Below are 25,646 nucleotides of genomic sequence, written 5' to 3'. Positions count from 1 at the left end.
CCATGGACTTTGGTTTGTTAAAAGAAAAGAAAAGGAAAAAAAAGCAGAGGGGTGATCGGATGCCTCTGTTATTTAACTGTCCAACTCTTGATTTCAGCTCAGATCATGATCTCAGAGTCATGGGATCAAGCACCACTTCAGGCTCTGCACTGGGCATGGAGCCTGCTTGGAATTCTCTCTCTCCCTCTGCCCCATCTCCCAGCTTACAGGCTCCTGCTCACTCTCTCCCTCTCCAAAAAAAAAAAAAAAAAAAAAAAAAAAGTAGAGAGCAATAGGAGTGATGAAGAGAGGTAGGGAAGTATAAAGTCACAAAGTGGTATGAAGGAACCTTAAATGCATATTACTAAGTTAAACAAACCAATATGAAAAAATCTACATACTACATAAGTCCTAACATGACATCCTGGAAAAGGCAAAACTGTGGAGGCAGTGAAAAGATCAGTGGAGGATGCCTGGGTGGCTCAGCTGGATAAGTGACTGCCTTCACCTCAAGTCACGATCCTGGAGTCCCAGGATCAAGCCTGCATCAGGCTCCCTGCTCAGCAGGGAGTCTGCTTCTTCCTCTGACCCTTCCCCTTCTCATGCTCTCTTTCTCTCAAGTAAATAAATAAATAATCTTAGTTTAAAAAAAAAAAAATCAGTGGATGCCAGGAGCTTGGAGGGAGAGGGGAAATGATGAATTAAGTTGAGAAAAGGACATTTTTAGTACAGTAAAACTATTCTCTATGGTACTGTGATGGCAGTTACATGTCATATGTTTGTCAAAAACCACAGAAGGTATAATACTGAGACTGAACTTTAAAACTATGGATTTTAGCTAATAATAATTAAGTAGAATAATAATAATTATAATAAGTAATAATAATAAGTATTAGTTCATTAATTACAACAAAAACAGACTAATGGCAAGATGTTAACAGGTAAAACTGGCGATTTGGGAGATATACCTGCGAGCTCTGTACTGTCCAATTTTTCTTAAACCATTTCTGCTTTTTAAAAAAAGTCTATTAATTTTAACAAAAAGGCCTTTACCATTTTTAAAACGGGATTGTCTATTGTTGACTTGTAGGAGTTTTTCATATTGCCTAGATTCAAGTCTTTTATAAGATTTTTGGTTTGCAAATATTTTCTCCCATTCTTTTTTTTTTTTTTTTTTTAAGATTTTTATTTTATTTATTTGAGAGAGAGAGACAGTGAGAGAGAGAATGAGCGAGGAGAAGGTCAAAGAGTGAAGCAGACTCCCCATGGAGCTGGGAGCCTGATGTGGGACTCGATCCCGGGACTCCAGGATCACGCCCTGAGCCGGAGACAGTCGTTTAACCAACTGCGCCACCCAGGCGTCCCATTTTCTCCCATTCTTTAAGTTGTTCTTTGGATGGAGTTGGATGAAATCTTATTTTTCTTTTGTCACTTGTATTTTTGATGTCAAATTTAAGAAAAAATTGCCTAATCCAAGGCCTTATATATTTATTCCTGTATTTTCTTCTAAGATGTTATATTTTTAGCTATTATATTTATGATGTATTTAGAGTTAATTTTTATATATGGTGTTAACGGTCAAACTTTGTCTTCTGCAAGTGGATATCCAGTTGTCAAAGACTCATTCACTTTAAAGATTATTCTTTCCCTCACTGAACTGTCTTGGTATTCATATAAATAATCATTTGTCTGTAAATGTGAAGGCTAATTCCTAGATTCTAGTCTACTGATCTATTTTTTGCCAGTACCACACTGACTTTATTACTGTAACTTTTTAGTGAAGTGTGAGTCGTCCAACTTTGTTTGTTTTGTTTTTTTAAAGACAGAGAAGGCACATGAGTGGGGGATGGCTGGCAGATGGAGAGCGAGAGAGAGAATCTTAAGCAGCTTCTAGCATGGAGCCCAATGCCAGGCTTGATCTCAAGACCCCAAGATCATGACCTAAGCCAAAATCAAGAGTCGGAAGCTCAACTGACCGAGCCATCCAGGTGCCCCTCTAACTTGTTCTTTCACAAGAATGTTTTGGTTATCTTGGGTCCCTCAAATTTCCACGTGAATTTCAAGATCAGCCTCTTAGTTTCTGCAAAAGAGGAAGGCGTAATTTTGACAAAGATAGCACTAAATCTGTTGATCAATTTGGAGACCACTTTCATCTTAACAATAGCTTTGATATGCCTCAGGGAGAAAACGCATGTGTTAGATAAGCTTCCCTCAGGCTTGTGCTACCAAGCTGCTGGCTATGAGTTCAATGTTAACGAATCAACAATATATATTAAATAAGGTGTCTTTAACAGAAGCACATACAGAACAAAATTATGTATTGATCAGCTGACAAAAATGTCATGACCAGGGTCTTGCAGGAACCTAACCACATATTTCCCCTAGGAGCAATGGTTTCAGTATTTGATTTGATTTAATTCAGTGTTTGCAGTTACCATATAGACCATAACTACCACAAATGACTAGAACTGCCTGTATTTGTAGTAGCTGAGTTATAATTCTCTGTCTAGTAAATCCACATATCTCGGTGTTCTTAGGAAAAGTTTCTACTAGCTGCTGTTTTCACTGTGTATGGACTATCATGTTTCTTTACATGGTAAGTGGTATTTTAAGTAACATACTGTGGCAACTGTGGAAATCAGATTCCCCCATATCTTTAGGGTTTGCTACTGTTACTATTTGTTTGTTTAGCGACTTCCGTATTATAATTCTGTAAAGTCTGTATTCTTTGTCATACGTATGGCCACTAGAGTCTCCACCTGGTTAGCTTAATGGTCAGCTGTATGTTCAACATATTCAAGAGATTTACTTAAATGCATGAATAAGTTCCTGCTTTTGCCAAGCAGCTCTGTCTGCTGAGGCATACTTTCAATATTTCAGTAGGCAGTTTAAAATTTTGCCTTTTCATTCCCTACCTGTGCAGAGAGTCTCGAGGTATGTAAAAGGTGAGGGATTAGGGCCATACTGGGCCATTCCTCACCAGACACGTAGCTCTGTACATACATGCTACCTTACAGAATTCTAGGAATATATGAGAGGTTTTCAAGATCCCCTATGGACATCCCACATCCCAGCTTTTCTTTTCCATCTTTTGGCCAGTCTCATTAGCCTGACTGGTAATGACTCCTCAGACAACTGTCTAAGGAAAACTATCATGTTAAACAATTACCACTGACTGTTTCTGACAAATATATTCAGGACAGAGCTTTTGGCATGGTGAGCTGTCAGTCAAATAAAGACAACTCTGGAGAATGGAGTTTTTCAGAAAGATGCCAGAAAGATCAAATACTGGTAATTCTCTGGGGACAGGCTTTTGGAGAGTTCCAAAATCCATTCTGCTTCCTCGGTTGGCTGCTGGGCTGCTGGTTTTCATAACTACCATAGTTTCGAAGGTGTTTGTTTTCAAGGTTACTGTGAAGCTGGGGAGGACATGAGAAACAGGGCAAGTTAAAATGCCACCAATTTCACTGTTCTCAGTGAATTCCTCTGTTATCCTTGAATAAAAACATCCTTGTGGTGAAGCTTTAGCTAATTTCTGGGGTTCTGAAAAAGTTAATCTTATTCGCTTTCTGGATTCAAATGCTGATGACTTGGATCTTTTAATTTCCAACTCAGACCTCTCCCTCTTAGTCTCACAGTACATGAATACTGTCTCCTTTCTTCTCCCTTTCGTCTTGTTCATTGTTATACCCCTAGTGTCTAACAGAGTACTCCAATGAATATATGTTAAGTGACTGGAAAGCAGATCTATACTATTTCTTACAATAATATGTAAACGTTTAATGATCTCAAAACAAAGTGTCTTTTATTTTTTTAAAAGTTTATTTATTTAAGAGAGAGAGCATGCAAGGCCATGGGGGGGTGGGGTGCCACAGGGACAGAAAATCTTAAGCAGACTCTGTGCTGAGGGCATAGCTCATCACAAGGCTCAGCTCATGACCCTGAGACTAAAACCTGAGCCAAAACCAAGAGCTGGATGCTTAATCAACTGTGCCACCCAGGCATCCCAATGCCTACTTTCATTTTAAGAATAAAGAAAAAAGATAACCTTGGATATTGTAGAAAATGAACCTTGGGGACAAGAACAGATGCAACTGGAAGACTTTCATAATAATCAGCCAACTGAACACCAATGGTACAACAGGGAGTCAAGTGGCATGCATAAGGGAAGGTGAGCACAGGCAGTATTATCTGCCTTCTTGTTTTCATGATTAGGCTACCAAGGTAAACTAGTATTCTGGCCAGTGCCATTACTGAAATATTTTATCATTTATCTTTCTCCAGATTAGCGGTTTTCAATTTAGTATTTTTCTGATCAGTTCTGAGGCATAATGCAAAGAATTTGTTATTCCTAACAGACTTTTAGAACTGGGGCACCTGGGAAGATATCTCTTCAGACCTATTTAAAAGAACTCTGCCTTAGGAGAGAAAATATTTAAATAGGCAAATCCTCAATTTCTTCATATAGCCTTTTGACCTTTAATGTATTTTTTGAGTGTACCATTCATTTCCCATATAATAAAATTAAATTATATAGATTTTAATTTTAATTATATACTGTTATTATTCCTTATTTAGGATCCATCTTCATCTTCTTATTTAAGCTACACCTGAAATTTCTATGCTCCTGTTTACTCTTTCTTCTACTCCCAAACGGAATTCTCAATGGGTCCTGTTTATATGTATTTGCTCTGTTTATCATCTATACCTAGTGATTGTGTCAATTCCCAATAGTGTTAGACTAGTGAGTAAATTAAGTCCTGTTTGTCTTTTCATTTCCCCATCACCAGAAGAAACAAACCTCTCCTGCTGTGTCTATTAACATCAGACACTGAAGATACAGTTCGTTCAGGGATTAAAACTGAAATGGACTCCTACTTTAACTATGCCAAGAGTTTTACTGACAGATTCTTTGGCTTTTCATAAATAAAAGAAATGTTCCTTGTTTAAAACATCATTATCCTTATATTATATGTGGAAAACTTGATCTCTGAAAAAATTTCCTCTTTTAGTAATGAAAAAAACATAGGAAACATTCACATGGCACACTAGGCCACAGCCAAGTCTGTAACTTTAATTAAAAACCTTTCATCTGTAAAATTAATAGCAATATCATCTCATTCAACTCTAAATGAAACTAGAATTTGAGGATTCCACTGAGTTCTGAATTTGGGGTTCTGAATTCTGGCTTTCAAGCTGATCCCCTCAATTAATCTTAATTGTATGTGTCTGGCTAAATCTTCCCCAGCAGAGGTTTCCTATTACACACATCCATTACAGTGATACCCACAGGAGCCAACACACAAGTACTTTTATTCCCAGCTGTTGCTGAAGTTAATTTGACTCCTCTCCTGAACTCAGTTGAAGTAGATGGCAAATGTGTATAGAACTCCGTTACCTTAGAACATACGCTGATTTTAAAAACTCCAATTAATGAACATCTAGTGATTCAAAGTACTTACTTTTCCAAAGCAAATTTTTAAAATTCTCTTTAATTCTGTGTCAGAATTACAAAAGAAAACATCACTGGAGAAGAGACTAATTATGATGGTAGCAGTGAAATAATTTTAAGATATGTGTTAAATGTTTTTACATTGATATATTTAATTAATCCCAAACATTATAAAACTTTTAAATCGCACCCATACATAAATATATAAATACAAACAGAATGATATACCACTAAGATGTTTCCTATTTTAACATGGCTCACCATGTTTACCAACTGGAAATAAGCTGTACTGTACAGCCAGGAAGCAAGGAGATTTATGTTATAACCTGAGTTTGAACTCTCCAATTAGTTTAATGCAGGTAGGGCCTTGGAAACATTATCATCTTGGCCTCAGTTTCACCAGTAAAACACGAAGTGTTACACTAAATGATATTTAATGTCTGCTATACACTGGAAAATCTGCTTCTTGTAGACTAGAGGCCAGCCAACATTTTTTATAAAGTATCAGATATAAAATATTTACAGCTTTGTGGGCCTGGTCGTTTCGGTTACAGCTACTCAACTCTGCCACTGTAGAGTAAAAACAGTCACAAATGATAAACAAATAGGCATGACTGTGTTCCAGTAAAACTTTATTTACAAAAGCATGCAGCTGGGGTGGATTTGGCCCACAGGCCATGGTTTTCCAATAACTGTTGTGGAAAATCAAATCACATTTCCTCTAACCCTATTCCCTACAAACTCAACAAATTTGCTGAAAGGAATTAATTATGCTACTTCAGGGGGAAAATCCTGTTTTGTTGTCTTCTTATCAATAAACCGGGACAGGTCATGAATAAAACAAAGCCAATTATTCTCCTAAGTCCTCCCTGTTGTCCATACCTCTGCCACTCTAGTCAGTTAGCAGAACACTGCCATTCTTCTGGTCTCCCAGGCCCTATGAGCCTCTTGACAGCGTCTCTGCACATTATCCTCTTAATTCGGTCCTGTCAGCAAGTCCTGTTCTTTCTCCTCTTGCTAAATGCAACCTTTTCTAAACCTAATATACCCTTTCTAAGCTTCCTAAAACACAGTTTGAGTCATTTTTACTTCCCACCTTCAAAACCTTCCTACTTTCTACATCAAAAAATCTTTCTTTAAAGAAAAAATTATTATTATTTTTTTTTAATGACTTTATTTGAGTGAGAGTGAGTGTGCACACTTGTGGTGGGGAGGAGCAGAGGAAGAGGGAGCAGCAGACTACCCACTGAGCAGGGAGCCCGATGCAGGGCTCGATCCCAGGACCCCAGAATCACGACCTGAGTGGAAAGCAGATACTTAACTGAGAGCCACCCAAGCACCCCAATGTGTATTTATTTAAGAGAGAGAGAGTACATGTAAGCAGAGAAAGGATTGAAGGGAGGGAGAGAGAATCTCAAGCAGACTCCATGCTGAGTACAGGGCCTGATGTGGGGCTTGATCCCATGACCCTGAGAACATGACCTGAGCTGAAACCAAGAGCTGGATGCTCAATTGACTGAGCCACGAAATGACCCTTAAATCTAAGTTCTAATGCACTAGAGTCCCAAAGGACTTCCCTTCTACCCCCCAAAAGGTCTTATTTTTCATAAGACCTCAACACGTATACTCTGCCATGGCAAGGTGTGCTCTACTGGGCCCCTATAATGTACACATTCATTTCTCTGCCTTTACTAATGCACAGGCAGTTATCCCAAAACCATTCTTTCTACTTATTAAACCCTACCATCATTTCAAGGTCCAACTAAAGGACTGATTTTTATAAAGCTTTATATGCCAGTCTACAAAGATTCTACACTTCTCCTGAATTTAGGGGCAATAGCATACAGCTTAGTATTTATTTCTAGAATTGTTTCTGGCATCCAAACTAGGTAATACATATTCTTCTGTTTTTGCCAATGTCTCATACAATGCTACAAAGTAAGTTTTAAATAAACAAAGGCTGAGACATTAAAGGAAAAGCTGTTAATATTACAGAATGAAGAGGAATCAATTCATGTCTAGTATTTTCACTTCTTCTGAATTCTTCTGGCATATATGAAGTGCTGGATATAACCATTACTGTAATTGAACCTGATTAAGTTTCCCAAACACAAAATATTGCAGCTCTTATTAGAGGTAAGCAGTCTCTTATCTCCTTACCCTTCCCAACAATGCAAATAAATAAATTAGCATGCAGGTTTATAGTTAGTCCCTCATGAATACCTATTATGCTAAGTATTCTTCTCAAATGTAGAGATACAGCAGTGAACCAACCTATGTCCCCATCCTTACGGTTTTCAATCTAGTGGGAGGAAAGAGAGAAGCAGCAAATACGAAGTCTAGTGGAAGCAGTAATACAAACGCAAAGAAGAAACAGGCAGGTAAGAGAACAGAGAATGAAAGGGACCATTTTAGATGTATCGGTATTTATTTCTAATAAGGACAACAGGTATTACTTGAAAAACAGTGCAGTGTAGGGGGACAGCATACTATTTTAGATGGAACAGTGAGGATGGTCTCCCTGGTATGGCAACACTGCAGAGGAATGTGAATGATGTTAAAGGAACAAGCCATCTAAATGATCTTACAGAAGGGCATTCCAGGCAGAAGAAATGGCAATTATAAAGCTCCAAGGCAGGAATATGCTTGGTTTGTTTAAACAACAACAAAGACAGGGTGGCTAGAGAGCAGGGAGCATTAAGTTGTACAAGATACTGTCAGAGATATTTATAGGAGATATTTATAGAAGTAGCTAGAGGCCATCACACACTGAATAAAGGCTTCTGGATTTATTCTGAAGAAGATGGAAAGCTGCTGTGTGGTTCTGATCAAGGGAATGACATGGCCCCACTTAAATTTTAAAGAGATTATTCTAGTTACTTTTGGTAAGATAAAATGTAGAGGGCAAGAGTGAAAACAAGAAGGCCAGTTCAGAGACTTGTGGATTCATGTTTGTATGCCTAAGATACCATCTGGCATATAAACCCTTAGGTATTTATCACCTAGGATAATATTTATTCTGTATCTGTTATATAATATTAGTAATCATATACCAAACTCAGGTTTGAATCTCAGCTTAATCACTTTCATGTAAGCACAAACTTATTACTTGATCTGAGCCTCACTTTCCTCACTAATAGAGTTGTGAGAACTGAATGTGACAATCTAAAGCATTTAGCATAGTGCTTAACATACAGTAAGGACTCAAAAAAATGAAAGCCAGTTATTCACTCCCTGCCTATCTCCACTTCTTAACACAGACTAGACAGATACAGACTTCATTCAGAAGAAAGCTCATTAAAACAAAGCCCTAATATCAGGAAAATCAGGAGCTTAATTATGGACATGTGAAGTCTGATATGCTATTAGCCATGCCAGTAGAGACAGTGATTAGGCAGCTGGATAGGAGTCTGAATTCAGAGCAGAGGGCTAGGCTGGTGATTTCAGATTCTGACCATAGTTGGTATTTAAAGCCATGAGTCTAAAAGAGATCACGGAGGATGTACGGAGTGATATGCACGGATATGCACGGAGATAACGGAGTATGTATAGGTAAAAACAGAGGACACACAAGGAGAGTCTTAGAGTACTGCAACATTTACTCATCAGAGAGATGAGGAGAAGAGCGAGGTAGAACTGAGAAAGACTAACCTGTCAAGTGCATAGAAAACCAAGAGAATGTGATATTCTAGAATCTAAGTGAGAAAACTGTTAAAAGTTTAAAAGACAAGTCAGACTAGGTAAGATGAATACTGAGAAATCATCATGAGTACATGAAAAAGCACCACCACTGCAATGTGGTGGACTGGCAGGGGTGAATGCTGTATTACAATGTGTTCAAGGAGAGGGGCACCTGGGGGGCTCAGCACAGAGTCTGCTTGAGATTGTCTCTCTCCCTCTGCTTCTCCCTATCTTGAGCTCTAAATAAATAAAACCTTATAAAACAAATAATGTGTTCAAAGAGAAAAATGTTAGAACAGTAAACTCGGGGCACCTAGGTGGCTCAGTGGTTAAGCCTCTGCCTTCGGCTCAGGTCATGGTCTCAGGGTCCTGGGATCGAGCCCCACATCGGGCTCTCTGCTCAGCGGGGAGCCTGCCTCTCTGCCTACTTGTGATCTCTGTCTGTCAAATAAATAAATAAAATCTTTAAAAAAACAAAACAAAACAAAACCCAGTAAACTCACATAATCTGTTCAAGAAATTATGCTGAAAGGCCAGGAGAAAAATTGGGTGGTCTCTGGAAGGGGAAGTGGAATCTTTTTAAAGATGAAAGAAAGAACAGCATAAATTCTGACAGGAGGTTTCAGCAATGGGGTCTAACTGATGATGCAGTAGAGAAAAGAAGTACTGTAGCATTATTCTTGAGGGGGTGAGAGCAGATGGGATGTGATACTGAAGTCAAGGGGAGTGCCTTGTATAGAAAAACAGATAGTTATCATTGGTAATGAAAGCAAAGGTGTGCATGCATAGATACAGGTACCGGAACAGATGTCATGGAAGCAGCTTATGGAAATTCTCTTTGAACTGCCTCAATTTCCTCAGAGAAATAGGGAGAAAGTTCATCAATGGAAAGTGCAATGGGGCAGAAAGCATTCTAGTATTGGTTTGAAGAAAAATGACAAAGCATGAAATAGTAATCTATGAAGTGGAAAGAGAATGGCTTTAAAAAATTTAATGTGACTGACTGGTACAGTAAAGACATAGAGGCAGTAAAAATTTAGGGATAATCAGGATGCGGGTTAGTCAAATTAAGTACAATTAAGGGAGAAACCAGTAGAGAAAGTGAGGGAATGATAATTTTGACTGACTATGGGAAAGCAGAGTAAGGAGGGAAGTGAGTACATGGGAAGGATGAGGGAGAGTGACACAGGTGAAGGATCAACAGATTTTTGGTCCTGGGGAATGAGGGAGGCAGAAAGAGAGTTGCATTTGGAGTAGGAAATTATATATAAAACTGTAAGCTGAAATTGTCATTAAAGTTTAAGAATTACTATGTCATAAAGCCAGACCCTTGGGATTCTTACCTTTAGTAAGAAAAGTTCAGTGTACAGGTAAAATGAGAATCCATGTATCAGATCTAAGAGAATTATAGGTAGATGATGGAACATAGCTAGGAATTCCTCATCTTTCTCCATATAATTTATCAAAAACTATTAGAGAAAGCAAATTCCAACTTTTTAAAAGACAATGATTCAGGTTAAAAAAATGCAATCTGACTGATAAAATAGGTTTTTAAAAAGACTCAACTGTCCTTATTTTCCATGGTAACCAGCTTATCCACTTAGTAATAGCTCAAAATGTATTCATGGGTTCTAAAGTCCTACACTTCTCTGCTTACACTTACATGTATGAAGTAACTTAAACTACAGCTAAGCGCCATTCTGTTTAGTTTATCTTTTGATGTAGTAATTTCTACATTCCCCAAACACAGAGAAATCAATTTAAAAAAATAACTTTACATTTAAAGATTTCAAAGCAAATCACTGCCCAAACACATAAATACCCATCTGCATATTCTCTACTTTTCGAATCCACCTACAAAACAAATTTTATATTCCAACCGCTGAACAGTTATATGCAATTTAGAATGGCATTTTTCAGTAGTCAGAAAAAACATGAGTCTTGGTTTTCATCCTGCCCTGCAACATTTATCAAAATCTACTTAGTAACTGTGAACGACAAGAGTGGTTATTTGCTTTACTCACCTCCTTGATGGCATCTTCATTAGGGAGAATGGAACATAAGCATGTGATATAGGCTTGCTGAAAAGATGATACATTTGAAATTTCTTTAGATTCTGCACATAGTTTTGATAAAGCAGTGGCCTGAGGGATGCAGTTAGATTTCAACAAGTGTTTTATTCGCATCTGCAGAAAGGAAGGTCCTTCTTGTGCAATCAATTTATTGACTAGAAAAAAGGAAAAATAAAAATTTGGTAACATTACCTCATAACACATCAAGGTTAAGTTCAAAGTGATCAAAGTTTGATACCTTCTGTTGCTGGTTAGTTGTATCAGCTCAGTAAAAGTTCAGCTGATATAACTTGGGAAATTTATTCTGATCTCAATACTCATCTAATAGAGCATAGAGCAAAATAAATTAAATTTGCTAATGATTCCCACATTACTGAGTAGTTTTATTCTGAACACCAAAACTCTTAATAAAATTACTAACATTTTATCAAAATTAATTATTTGACTTTCTCCTCCCTCTCTTCTGATTAGGATATTAAGGAATACGGAAATGATCTGTAAGCACAAGTGCAAGAAAAAGAAGTAACCCATGGAACATTAACAACTACCATGTGAACACTTTTATGAGGTACCAAGCTTTAGGCTGAATGTTTCTATGTACCTTTCATTTATTCTTCACACCACCACCAAGGCAAGTATTATTATCCCCACTTTAAGGTTAGGAAAATTAATATTCAGAGAAATTAGGTAACTTGCCAAGGATTCCAAAGCCAGTGGTGTTCTTTCCTCTAAACCAGGAATTTCTCAAAGTGTGTTCCACCGACCAAAAGACCTGAGAGATAGTCCTAGAAAAAAAAAGGATTCCTTGGTCAAATCTCTGAACAGTCCTGCAATAAAGAAAACTGTTCACTTTTATTTAACCCAATGTCTCCCAAACTGATTTGACCAGAGAACCCTTTTACACATATTATTAGTACAATGTAAAATATATGTTCCTGGTTCAGTACACACTTTGAAAAACGCTGCTCTGAGCGGTACTAAGTATTAGGCATCTGAGCACTGACTTTTACCGTGTTCAGACAATCCCTCAATTTATGAAAAGCAGATACTCAACAAGCATATGACATCATTACACACCATTATTTAAAGAACAGAGGTGAGAATATTATATGTCAAGGCAAGTCAGGAACAAATTGCTTTAGGTGTTTCATCTAAAATAGTGCTTCTCAAACTTGAAAGTGCCGTCTGAATAACCAGGGGTTATCTTGTTAAAATGCAGATTCCAATTCAGTAGGTCTGGAATGGGACCCGAGATTTTGCTTTTCTAACAAGCCTCTCAGATGATAACCATGCTGCCTTGCCCACAGGCCATATATGGAGTAGAAATCATTAATATTAATGATAAGCCACTGCAGGGAGAGCCACTGGCCCAGTCTTAGCTACATCAAAACTAACTGTACAGTTTTTTATCTTTTTTCAAAGTTTTATTTAAATTCGAACTAGTTGATCTTTGTCTCTTGAGCGTTGGTCCCCTTGCCACCTTCTCTTTCTCAGTGAGGTGTGGAATAATCGTTCATCTCTAGGTATAGGGACTGCTGACCATTCCCAGCATGTAGTGACCCCAACATGACCATCATGCAATGGACACCGTACAGACCCCACCCCCGGCCCTGAAAATGAAAAGTCTGTGCACAATAAGTTGGCATTGGGTCATGGCCGAGTGTGGGGAAATTTTAGGCTTAGGTATTTTTACGGAATTAAAAGTCCTCTAAGAACTCCTGATACGGGGCAAAGCCTCTCTTGGACAGCAACAATACATGTTTTAAAGCAACTTTTAAAGGTTAACGGGGCTACTATAAATGAGAAACAGCTCCTTAAGCTGAGCACGGCCTCTGTAATGGAGGACCAACTCTGGGGTTTGTCAGAGGTTGTTACTAAACTGAAACCAAGGTTCCCTGACTGAGGAACGTTAGATTTAGAAGCATGGAAGAGAACTGGAAAGAACGTGAAACACTGCCATAAACAAGGTAAAAAGGTATACCTTGCTTCTCTTACTATCTGAGGTCTAGTCAGGTCCGCTCTGGTCCTTTACATGCTGAGAACAATTCAAACGTCTTTAAAGAAAAAGAAGGAGAACTACAACTCCTCCGGCTCCCCAAATTTGCCCTTTAACTTCTCAAGTTGGACACAACAAAGAGGAAGAGCTCCCTCTTACCCCTGACTAGGAAATTCCACCACCTTGCCCCCTTTGCCCTCCACTTAGTCGATTCTTACTGGGGGCTACATCTAGCAAGCAATACTTCATGGGACCATTTCCTAGGCTAGAAGTTGGCTGTAAAGATTACATGTGTTGCAATGTTACTTAGACCATGATGGACTATCTTTACTGTCCATCAATGTCCTCTACTAACTACTTAACCTATAAAATTGGACGATTTCCCCTTTGTAAAACTTCTAGTGTTTTCCATGGGTTAAAAACAGCAGGTTCTTCAAGGCAAGGTAAAATAAGGCATGACCTTCATGGCACAGTCTTTAGGTCCATAAACTGGTACCCACGGTAGTCTAGCAGGGAGGAGGGCAGGCCTCCCTCCTATAGGGACCTGTATCAGTGGCAGTGGTCATAGGGATTTTGTTCTGGGGACACTTCGGGTTGGTCTGACACCAGGACCTCTGACATCCTGTGTGGGATGCTACTTGGGTGTCAGGTAGATTTTCTAGGTCATGAACCTTCTGTTCTGTTCCTAAAGACTATCCTTTGGGGTGCCTTTTAACCCACTGGAAATGATTTGGATTGTCAAATTTAGGTAATGACTGATCTGGGATCTATCAGATCTCTTCTAGGGCAAAGAGACCTAGGTTACCTAGGATATTTTCATTGCTCTATACCAGCACTGTAACAGCCTCTTGCAGAACGTGTTCGGCTAGTAAACTCCCTCCTGACATACTGCATGATAATTACCTAAATCGGCCTCCTCTGAGTAAACCCACGTTACTGGAGGAAAACACAGGATATCCCAGACAAAGGGGACTCCTGACTCCTCTCTGTTTTTAACAGATGTAGGTGCTTCTCCCTCACTTATTTCCCAAGTTAATGGCTATAACTGGAGCCAACTGTGGTTAGTCTACCTGAGGATGAGGACTCTAAGGCATATTCCCAAACAGCTGCTGAAACTCCCTTTCTTTTGGGGAAATTCTCCGTCTTCTGTAGCCTGACATGGACCGTATATTCCCCCTTGTTGGCAGGAAAACATGGCACTTGTGCCTCTGTTGGAGCTGATGAGCTCTAGAACCAGGAATCCTTTCTTCTCTGCCTTCTGGCAGCGCTTTGCCTCTTTTGTTTCCCCCTCCCTTTTCTCTTTCTGCACCACCTTGGATGCAGCCTGTATAACTGGCTTCCAGACCATCCTTGGTGCCTCAAGCACCATGGCTCCAAGATTCTCCGTTCACTATCAAGGAGCAAGAAGAGCACCCCCTGGACCTAACACCACTCACTCTAGAATTCCCCACCCGTGTCTCAGGTAAAAACTCACAATGGGGAATATCCAGATGGAACATAATTCAGTATTTAAAGTTAAGTTAAAATAGTTAAGTTAAAGTTGCCAGTTTAATTAAGACAGACACATATTTAAAGTTACCAGCGCTGAATATGAAACATCTATTCCACCAAAATCTACTGAAGGCCAAATAAGTTTGTGTTTTCTCCGCTGCAATTTTTAACAAAAACGTAACTTAAAATGATGGTTAATTGCCTGTCTCAAAGTTTTCATGGATAATTGTTAAAATAGCTTTCAAAGTCTTTAGTAACCTGAAACTTTAAAGTTTTGCTAGGATGGCAAATGGGATTAAATTCACTGGACATCTAGGTTTTTTCCAAATAGGATAAGGTCCTAAATCATTGATTACTGGACATAGGTTTCTGCTTTTCACTACTTACTGTAAAGAAACCAAGGATATTTAAGTCTGCTGGTAAACATGCTTTGTACTTAACTGATTCACAAATTTGCCGTCTAAAGTTTTGGTGTAACGATTCAGTACTGGTTACTACTTAGTCTTCACTGGAGACTAAGATTTCTAAGAGTGCAAAATTTGGCAACTCTGTATGTAGAAAAGTAGGAGATGTACAAGAAAGATAAGGAATGGAAATACATTTTTGCTGAAGGCAAAAAGAAGGTAACTTTGTCCTAGGTAAGATTGGTTGTTTGGAAAGAGATGGTTTGGGACAAAATGTGAATGCAAAAGGAAGCTGTAGAAAGTCTGAAGGAAAAATTTTTGGAAAGGAATTTTAGGTGTGGTCAGGACAGACTAAGATTAAAATAAAGGGATTTTGTGAGTAGATTGGTATAAGACTGAAAATCTGCTATCTCCAGAAAAAAACAGTTTCTATGTTTTGCCTTTATTAAGTCTTTGACGATCCGTAATCCCATTTAGGCAAGTCCTTTAAAACTTTCCAAGTTTTTAACAAACTTCCCCAAGATTTAAATCATGAACAAAGTCTTCTTGACTAATTAGGCTTGTTTGGTATGTTACCTTCTGGTATGAGGTCATCAACACTCAATATTCTGGCTACTGAATTGTTTCATGTGTTACAGAAATAACTGAGTTTCCTTGTCAACAGCATCATAAAGAATTCTCATATCAGATCATTAACAATGTCCATCTCTGGGTTTTCACCATTTATAATTGTTCTTATTCTCTTACAAAATGAGCTTCATCTTTAAGGAAATTCATATAAAGGACTTAGGACAAATACAGGTATTTGGTATCTTTAAAACCTAAAAAACTGAAATGGGTAAAAACTTCCAGAACTAACCAAAGTTGCATTCAAATTAAGCAAGAATTAGTAACATGGGACTAAATGAACTGAGAGATTATTACAGTTTTGTGACTCTTATTTAAATCATTGCTGACTCTCCTAATGTTTACTCTTCTAGGATTAAGGAAACTTTCTCTTAAGATATCAATGATTTGGGGTGCTTGAGTGGCTCAGTCATTAAGGTCCTGGGATCCAGGCCTGCATCGGGCTCCCTGATCGGCTGAAAGCCTGCTTCTCCCTCTCCCACTCCCCCCTGCTTGTGTTTCCTCTCTCACTGTGTTTCTCTCTCCATCAAATAAATAAAATCTTAAAAAAACAAAAAGTCATCAATGATTTACAGAAATGTGATAAAATATTCATTTGTAAACAAAAGCATTTATGTAAAGCAGTACTTGGGGACCCTCAGTATTCCATTTGACATACTGAGTATGACAATTTATGTGAACAACAAGCTGCTCCATCACTTAGCAGGAGTTCTTAGAGTTGACAATATGCCTAAGGGGAGAAGTCCATTCATAGATAGAGGACAATTTTTTTTTTTAAGATTTTATTTATTTATTTGACAGAGAGAGCTCACAAGTAGATGGAGAGGCAGGCAGAGAGAGAGAGAGAGAGAGAGAGAGAGAGAGAGAAGCAGGCCCCCTGCTGAGCAGAGAGCCAGATGCGGGACTCGATCCCAGGACCCTGAGATCATGACCTGAGCTGAAGGCAGCGGCTTAACCCACTGAGCCACCCAGGCGCCCCCATAGATAGAGGACAATTTCTTACGGACCCTCTAGTACAATGCTCTTTGTGCATACTCAGCTTGGGAATGAATCCCTGATCAGGGCACTCATCAAGGCTCTTTCGCCTCTATTAAGCAGGGCCTCCAAGAATCCTTTATTGAATTCACCAATAAATTACAGCAAATTATTGGGAGACAAATCAGTCATAATCAGGCTATTATTCAGAGGCACATTCTACCCTTAAGTGCACGATACAAAACACAAAGGGAGAGATATGGATCCTAAAGCACAATTACAGAAAGCACTGCTTATTCTAAATCTTTTTAATTTAAATTCTAATTTAGAAACTCCAGCCAAAGAAAAACATTTTAAACCTTACTCCCCACCAAAAATGCAAGCCCAAGTACTCTGGAAGGACCCAAACATGGGCATTTGGCAGGGACCAGTAGAACTCATAACCATAAGCCTCATATGTGGGCAAGGTTATCCATGATAGAAATGCTAAACATTACCATGGCCTGGCACAGCCAGAATCCAAGCCCTCAGAAGAGTCACCTGAATCTAGAAGCAAAACAGCTGGCTATCAGGTGCCTCCCCAGTACCCACAAGGCCAAATTCATGACCTGGGGAGACCTTAAGAAAATGACCCAGAAAGGTGAGGAGATTCTACAACAGACTAGTAAACCCTCTATTCCTGAAGACATATTCTTGGCTATGGTATCTGTACTTAACACCAGTTCTACCATGGTTTATGTATTCTTGTCTTTCTGCTGCCACCTAGGTGCTTCATGTCCTTTTATGGACCTGTAAATCTCCCTCTGGAAACCTGTTACTTGGGCAGATACCCCTTTTCCTGTTTTTTTAAAAAAGATTTTATTTATTTATTTGACAGAAAGAGATCACAAGTAGGCAGAGGGCCAGGCAGAGAGAGAGAAGAGAAGCAGGCTCCCTGCTGAGCGGCGAGCCCGCCGTGAAGCTTGATCCCAGGATGCCGGGATCATGACCTGACAGAAGACAGAGGCTTTAACCCACTGAGCCATCCAGGCACCCCCCCTCACCCCCGCCTTTCCTATTTTCAACCATGCCACTATCCCTGTTAATCTAACCGAGAGGTTGGGAAGAATCCAAATCCATTAGCTTTCTGAATGAGGCATTATCTGACATCAGCAGACCCAAGAGCTTCTTAGGTCTACTCACTGCGGCATTATCATAGCTAACTCAATTATTACTCCCACTAGCGTGTAAGTTGCCTTTCTTCCTCACTCGGTTCAGACTGATGCCTTTGTGGATCAGCTGGCTATTAATACCACAAGAGAATTTCAACTTCAACAAACTATCGATCAAAAATATCAGGACGTCCTCAACCAATGGGAGCTGCTATTGATTATCTTGGGGGGAAAAAAAAGAAGTCTTAGCCTATTGGCAAGGCCTCTTATGTGACTGGGCTCACAGATCCATCTGTGTTACCCCCATGTCCCAGAACCAGACCATACATGATTGGGAACAGATAAAGAAGCAAATGCATGGATTGCTCCATGGTAATTTAACTTCTGACGTTCAGTAGCTAAAGGATCAAATCCTCACCACACTGATGGTGGTAGGAAATCGTAAACTTCATAGAGAAGCTCAGCGATCTCTTTCTAACAATCCGGAGTGGCTTAACCTGGCCACATGTTTCTCTTCCACAAAATGGGGATTCTTTGCTATTGTAATAATAATTACTATTTTTCTTCTCATCATAGTCTACAAAACTAGAATAAATGCCCTATCCACCATCAGAGATGTGAAGCATATGTACACAGAGCAATGTCTCAAGAACTACTTGCTGCCACTTTAAAGAAACAAAAAGGGGGAGATGTGGGAGTTAATGTAGAGCATGAAATCAGCCATTAACACCTGGCTTGCAAAAACAGAGCCCCTGAGGGTAGAGAAGGTTTTGGAGAAGGGTTTAGGCCTTTGGAATGCCAAGAGGAACTACCTGTCCCCCGCCACCCCGCCCCCAAGCTTTCTTAGCCCAGAACAGCCACTCTGTGACCTAAGAGATGTATACATTGTCCCTTAGGCTAAGTTTAGCAGAACTCAAAGAACACAAAGATTAGCATTTCATATCTTTCCCATAAAGGGATCTTCTTTTTTTTTTTAAGATTTTATTTATTCATTTGACAGAGAGAGATCACAAGTAAGCAGAGAGGCAGGCAGAGAGAGAGGAAGGGAAGCAGGCTCCCCGCTGAGCAGAGAGCCCGAAGCGGGACTCGATCCAAGGATCTTCTTAATTCCGTTAAGACCCCTTGCCACACATCAGGTGCTTGAGAAACAGTGATAAGGATTTGTGATTTTGTGTGCCTGGGTGGCTCAGTTATTAGGCAGCTGCCTTCAGCTCCGTGGTGGTTCCAGGGTCCTCGGATCAAGCCCCACATCAGGCTCCTTGCTCAGCGGGAAGCCTGCTTCTTCTTCTACCTCTCCCCTGGCTTGTGTTCCCTCTCTCCCTGTCAAATGAATAAACAAAATCTTTAAAAGAAAAAAAAAAAAAAAAAAAAGGATTTGGGACTATCCTGAAGGACCAACCAATAAAAGCAGGAGCAAAAAAGCGCAAAGGGTCTTCATCTCTGAGCGTTGCCCCCTTGCCTATCCTCTTTCACAGTAATAAACAAAAATTCTAGTTAGTTTATATACAGTGTAATTATTGGTTTCAAGAGAATTCAGTGGTTCATCAATTACATGCAACACCCAGTGTTCATCACAATGCCCTCCTTAAAACCCATCACCTATCTAGCCCACCCCTGACCCACATCCCTCCATCAACCCTCATTTTGTTCTCCACTGCTAAGTATCATGGTTTGTTTCCCTCCTCCCCGCCCCAGATTCGTATATTTTATTTCTTTCTTAATTCCACTTATGAATGAAATCATATTTTATGTCTCTCTCTGACTTATTTTGTTTAGCATAATACACTATAGCTCTATCCACGTTGTTGCAAATGGCAAGATGTCAATCTTTTCGACGCCTGAGTAACATTCTATTGTGTATATACATACACACCACATCTTCTTTATCCATTCATCAGTCAGTGGATAACCAGTGTCTTTCCGTAGTTTGGCTATTGTTTCTAGTATTAAATATTCTTTCCAGAAACAGGTAATACCATATATGCACATGACACAAAATTCAAAAGGCACAAAAAAGGTGTACAATAAAAGTTGTCTCCTTTCTGCCCTAACTCCAGTACTCTAGTCTCCCTCCCCAATTTCTTGCTTCCAGAAATATTCTGAGTACAGAGGACCCATTTCTTTTCCCACTAAAACATATCACATAGTTCCTTTTTTATAGATAGGTGGAAGGCTCCCACTTCCTGTGGTACTTCAAAAAGGTCTAGACCACTGAGCCACCGCTGCCTTCGGCTCGGGTTGTGATCTCGGGGTCCTGGGATCGAGTCCCACATCGGGCTCTCTGCTCAGCGGGGAGCCTGCTCCCTCCTCTCTCTCTCTCTCTGCCTACTTGTGATCTGTCAAATAAATAAATAAAATCTTTAAAAAAAAAAAAAAAAGGTCTAGATTCTAGAGCTCCAACTGTGCAGATTTTGATTTAGCAGGTGAAGCCTAGACCTGGGGTGGGAGGAGGGGGAGAGGGAGGAAAAAAAGGAGAGACAGAGGGGGAGGAGGGGAGGGACAGAGAGAGAGAGAGGGAGACTGTATGTGTTGGTTTTAAATTCCGTAGATGCTCTAATATGTAGTCAAGGTCAAAAAGTATGAATGGAAAACAGATCACTTCCACTTGGATTTTTCCATTTTAGTCCCACAGGCACTAAATTGAACTCAAAATCCTATCTCCCACTCAAATGGCTCCTCATTCCTCACTTCTATTTTCAGTAATGGTATTCTCTCAATCATACAGAAATGAAATTTTGGCATGATCCTTCCTTACCAACTCTGTCCCTCAATTATTATTACATTCTCATTGTATCCTAGCAATTCTTTTTTAAAGTCTCCAATCTATTTCTTCCATATATTGCCTGCCACATCTGCCAACCCAATATCCTGTTCTGCCTAACATCAGATTCTGCTGTTAATCTGTCCTACTAATATACTATTCTGCCTAACTTCAGATTCTGCTGTTTATCTGCTGTTTATATGTTGTAAGCATATTCACAAATCCTACCATGAATACAGGCATGTTATCTATACAAGCTACCCTCGTCTACAAATCTTCACAGCATTTTACTTCTTTCACCATACTTACTCTTCTCTTTAAGTACAGGTAGAAAGGATTACAGTGTAAAGAAGTTAGTATTTCAGGTTCTGGAATCATCAATGTGAAGCTGAATCATAACTCTGGCACATACAAAGCGGTGAGACCCTTGGACAAATTAACTGACCTCTCTGAGCCTCAAGTGGAACAAATCATAAACGAAATACCAGTAATGCAGATAAGATACTTAGCACTGGGCCAGGCAAAGGGTAAATGCTCGACACCAGCTACTATTATGTTTCTGTCATCTCCCTTCTTATACCATGAGCAATTTGTAAACAAATACCATGTCTCGTTAACTTTTGCATTCCCCATCGCACTAAGCACAATTACATTTTTAGAGGAGTTTAATAAAACCATGTATTTAGCAACTGAGTGGTTATCAGTCTTCAATCATAAACTTTTAATATCTCCTCACCTGGGTTCAAATTCTGCCCTCCAATTTTAACTACGTGGTCTTGGGCATGTGTAATCCCTTACCTGGTTTATGGACTAAATGAGATATGGAAAGCATTAACATGGTGCTTACCACATAACACTCTAAACTGTAGCTATTATTTCTATGAAACAAAACTATTTTACTTAATATACTACAACCAATTACACCAATGTAACAACTTTTAACACAAAAACCAATCTTACATTTTAATTTTTTTTTAAGATTTTATTCATTTATTTGACAGAGACAGAGATCACAAGTAGGCAGAGAGGCAGGCAGAGAGAGAGGGGGAAGCAGGCTCCCTGCTGAACAGAGAGCCCAATGTAGGGCTCGATCCCAGGATCCTGAGATCAAGACCCAAGCTGAAGGCAGAGGTTTTAACCCACTGAGCCACCCAGGTGCCCCTTACATTATATTTTTTTAAGACTTATTTATTTATTTATTTATTTGAGAGACGGCAAGAGAATACACATTGGGGGAAGGGCAGAGGAACAGAGAGTCTCAAGCAGACTCCACACTGAGCATAAAGCCCAGCACTGGGCTTGAGCTCATGACCCTGAGATTACAACCTGAGCTGAAGCCAAGAGTCAGGTGCTTAACCAGCTATGCCACCAGGTCCCCTAATCCTGCGTTTTAAAATTCAAATTATACATCTTAACTTTTTCATTTATTTTTTTGAAAGTTTTATTTTAGAGAGAGAGAAAGAAACAGCACAAGTGGAAGCAGCAGAGAATGAGGGAGAGAAAATCTCAAACATACTCCCCACTGAGCAGGAAGCCTGATAACCCTGGGATCACAATCCGAGCAAAAACCAAGAGTAAGACACTTACCTATGTTACCCAGGCGTCCATTAACTTTGTTTTTATTTTTATTTTTTAAAGATTTTATATATTTATTTGACAGAGAGAAATCACAAGTAGGCAGAGAGGCAGGCAGAGAGAGAGAGAGGGAGAAGCAGTCTCCCTGCTGAGCAGAGAGCCCGATGAGGGGCTCAATCCCAGGACCCTGAGATCATGACCTGAGCCGAAAGCAGAGGCTTAACCCACTGAGCCACCCAGGCAGCCCTTAACTTTGTTTTTAAAAAGGAAATTCAACTATACATTTCTATATTTAAAATGAAAATAAAGTATATATCAACAAGTCTTATCCTTTCTGTATTTTTGTCATTTTAGTACAAAAGAAATTTTTAGAATTTTCATTTATTTATTTGAGAGAGAGAGTACAAGCGGGAGGGAGAGAGAAAAGCCCAAGCAGACTCCCCGCTGAGTACAGAACCCTATGTGGGGCTCAACCCGACCCCAAGATCACATTCTAAGCCAAAATCAACAGTCAGATACTCAACCAACTGTGCCACCCAGACACGCCTAGTACGAAATAATTTTTAATCATATATCCCTTCTTCCATCTAGATTCAACAATTGAACTGTTTTGCAATCTTTCCTTGGTTTTTCTTTTCCTGAGCCATTTAAAAATAAATTGTAGGGACGCCTGGGTGGCGCAGTTGGTTGGACGACTGCCTTCGGCTCAGGGCGTGATCCTGGAGTCCCGGGATCTAGTCCCACATCAGGCTCCCAGCTCCATGGGGAGTCTGCTTCGTTCTCTGACCTTCTCGCTCATGCTCTCTCTCACTGTCTCTCTCTCTCTCAAATAAATAAATAAAATCTTTAAAAAAAATAAAATAAAATAAAATAAATAAAAAAAAATAAAAATAAATTGTAAACATCGTGACAGTTTACCTTGTGTATACTTCAACACGTAAAAAATGGTTAACACTTAAGGTCATTAAAAACAGCCTTTTTCTTTTTTTTCTTTTAAGATTTTATTTATTTGAGAGGGAGAGAGAGAGAGAATGAAAAGAGAGAGGTCAGCGGGAGAAGACGACTCCCTGCTAAGCAGGGAGCCCGATGTGGCACTCTATCTCGGGACTCCAGGATCATGACCTGAGCTGAAGGCAGTCTTCTTTTTTAACAAGAAAGCCCATTTTTGTTTTTACTGGAGGCTCAAGCGGCACATGACAATTCATAAAATGGCTTCAGAGGTCAGGGGTAGAGGGGTCACAAAAAATAAACTAGGGTGGGGAAGAAAGGAAATGGTGTAGGAGCTGGTTCCTTGTCAGCTTGATTTAGGGAAAGGAGTTGGTGAATCTGAGCAAGGATGAAACCCTACCTTTAACCCTTTGTAGGGGAGAGAGAGAGAGAGGAAAAAAAAAAAAAAAAGACTGTAGCTCTGGCTCTGAGTCTCAAGGAAAAAGGGAAAAGCTATTGTTTTGATGTCATAAGATATGGGAAAGTAGGGGGAGGAGGGTGCCAGGTAGGGTAGAAGTCAAATGGAAATACTAGCAGATACCAGATGGTAGCTCTGGATGTCCTTTGAGTTGGGAGTTGGAATCACTCCATTATGGTGGTGGGGGTCCCCACTGTTCACAGTGGGCTGAGGTCTCCTGGTCAGTGGCCGCCTGGATCTAGGAAGCTGTTGCCATCACTGCTGCGAGGAGGGACAGTTCCGTGAGCTGATGCTCAGAATGGGAACCATCAGTGTAGCCTTAGGTGGGCTTGGTCTCACCATCCCACCTTCTGTGGGAGGCCACTGGGGATGGAAAAATCTTTAGTACCTGGGCTAAAATCTAGGTGGGAGAACCCATTATTTCTCTGCTGACTATTCCAGGTAGAAGCACCAACAATTGGTATTTATTACATACTTTCAGTAATATACCATTTTTTTAGGGGATGGGGAGGACACAAAATTCAAGAATTCAAAGCAAGATAAATAAAAATATTTTATTTGTTTATTTCAGTGAGGGAGGTGGGGAGGGAGGGAGGGAGGGAGGGAGAGAATGCGGAGGGGGTGGTGGGCAAGGGGAGGAGAGAGAATCTCAAGCAGACTCCACTCTGCGCATGGAGCCCAATGCAGGGTTCGATCCCACCACTGTAAGATCACAATCTGAGCCAAAACCAAGAGTTGGACCCTTAACCAACTGCGCCACCCAGGCACCACAGGAAAAAAAAATTTTTATTTAATCCAAAAAAATAAATAAAATAAAATAAACAAAAGCATTTATTGAGTTCCTTGGAGGCTAAAAAATGTGTACTTTTATTGAACAGAGAACAATTAATGAGATGACGGTCACTGCTTTCTAGTTTGAAATGAATGTTAATACCTGGGCTACAAGAGCAATGAAGCCATAAAAGAATCTTCCTCATCTCCTGACCTAAAATTAGGGTAAGAGCCAAACGAGAAAGCAGGAAGACTACATAGGTTGCCCACCACTTATATGCTGTTCACAGAATAACTGCTTAGATATGCAGGGGTTCCGAACCCATTCAGAGTCTTAAGATAGCGGGTACTTAATCTTTATTGAATAGAGAGGAGACAAGACGTTAGGAGAGCAGTGCTTCTCTCTATTTTCTTGATTTTTTTCTATATGAAAAGAAATTAAGTACTGTTAATTTCTGAGACAGGGTGATGTATTTGATTAGCACATCAAGAGAATATTTAATAAAGTGGGGACATTTAATAACCACTCCACCCTTCTTCCTCTTGGGCTTAGGCCGGACTATAGAGAGTAAGAGAGTAAGCGTTCTTCTATGCCTTAGTCAAGCCTCATCTGGACTGGGATCTTCCTAATTCTGGGATTATTCTGAAACTACTTGGTTCTGTCCTCTAAGCAACTTTTATTAATTAGAAAAGTGGTACTTTAGCCTCCATCTGCTTGTATCTACAAAGGGATGAGATTTATGGGAAACCTCAACAGAAACAGTAAAACCAACCTTTTTCTACTTAACAGCTCTTTCTCTTATTCTTTTTTCCCCTAATGAGCGACAGAATTAAAAAGAACCAAGAGAAAACTCTGAGAACTCCCATCGCCAATCTTCCCACTATAATAGCATGTGTATAGTAGGTTGTCAAACTTGATAAATGAATAAGTTAACTGGGATATTCAAATGGTCTGTTTAAGACCTAAATTAAAGACATACCAGAAGTATAAAAACTCTTCTGAACTTCATTTTTGTTACAGAAACATACTTAACAAAATGTGATCCTTTTAATTTTCTACTAACTTAAAGCAAATGAAATCACAATTGGTAGTATCAAATGAGGTAATTTTTTGTGCTTAACATGCAAATACCAATTCAAATCCACAAATCATCTGTTCTTAAACTAATGATTCTGCAAATAAAAATTTTCATTCTTTGCATTTCTCTACAAAATGCTAAATTCCAATATTTCATAAGTTTAAAATAAAAAAGCAATTTTTCTTCATGGTTCTTAGCTATAGTAACCAGTGAAGAACATATGAGCA

The 25,646-nt window shown here is 39.4% G+C and overlaps 1 protein-coding gene across 1 annotated transcript in view; it reads right to left on the bottom strand.

Annotated features, from left to right (window-relative positions):
* RLF (RLF zinc finger) overlaps positions 1 to 25,646 on the bottom strand; it is a 94,508-nt gene that overhangs the window by 31,479 nt on the left and 37,383 nt on the right. The window contains exon 5 of the mRNA XM_044237922.1: positions 11,137 to 11,339. Within this exon, the coding sequence (XP_044093857.1) occupies positions 11,137 to 11,339 (203 nt within the window). The remainder of the gene's footprint in view (positions 1 to 11,136; positions 11,340 to 25,646) is intronic.

Source organism: Neovison vison, chromosome 2, assembly GCF_020171115.1.
Source record: "Neovison vison isolate M4711 chromosome 2, ASM_NN_V1, whole genome shotgun sequence".
Lineage (NCBI taxonomy): Eukaryota > Metazoa > Chordata > Mammalia > Carnivora > Mustelidae > Neogale > Neogale vison.
The sequence above is the reverse complement of the archived record's forward strand: the minus strand, read 5'-3'. Positions and strand labels throughout refer to the sequence as shown.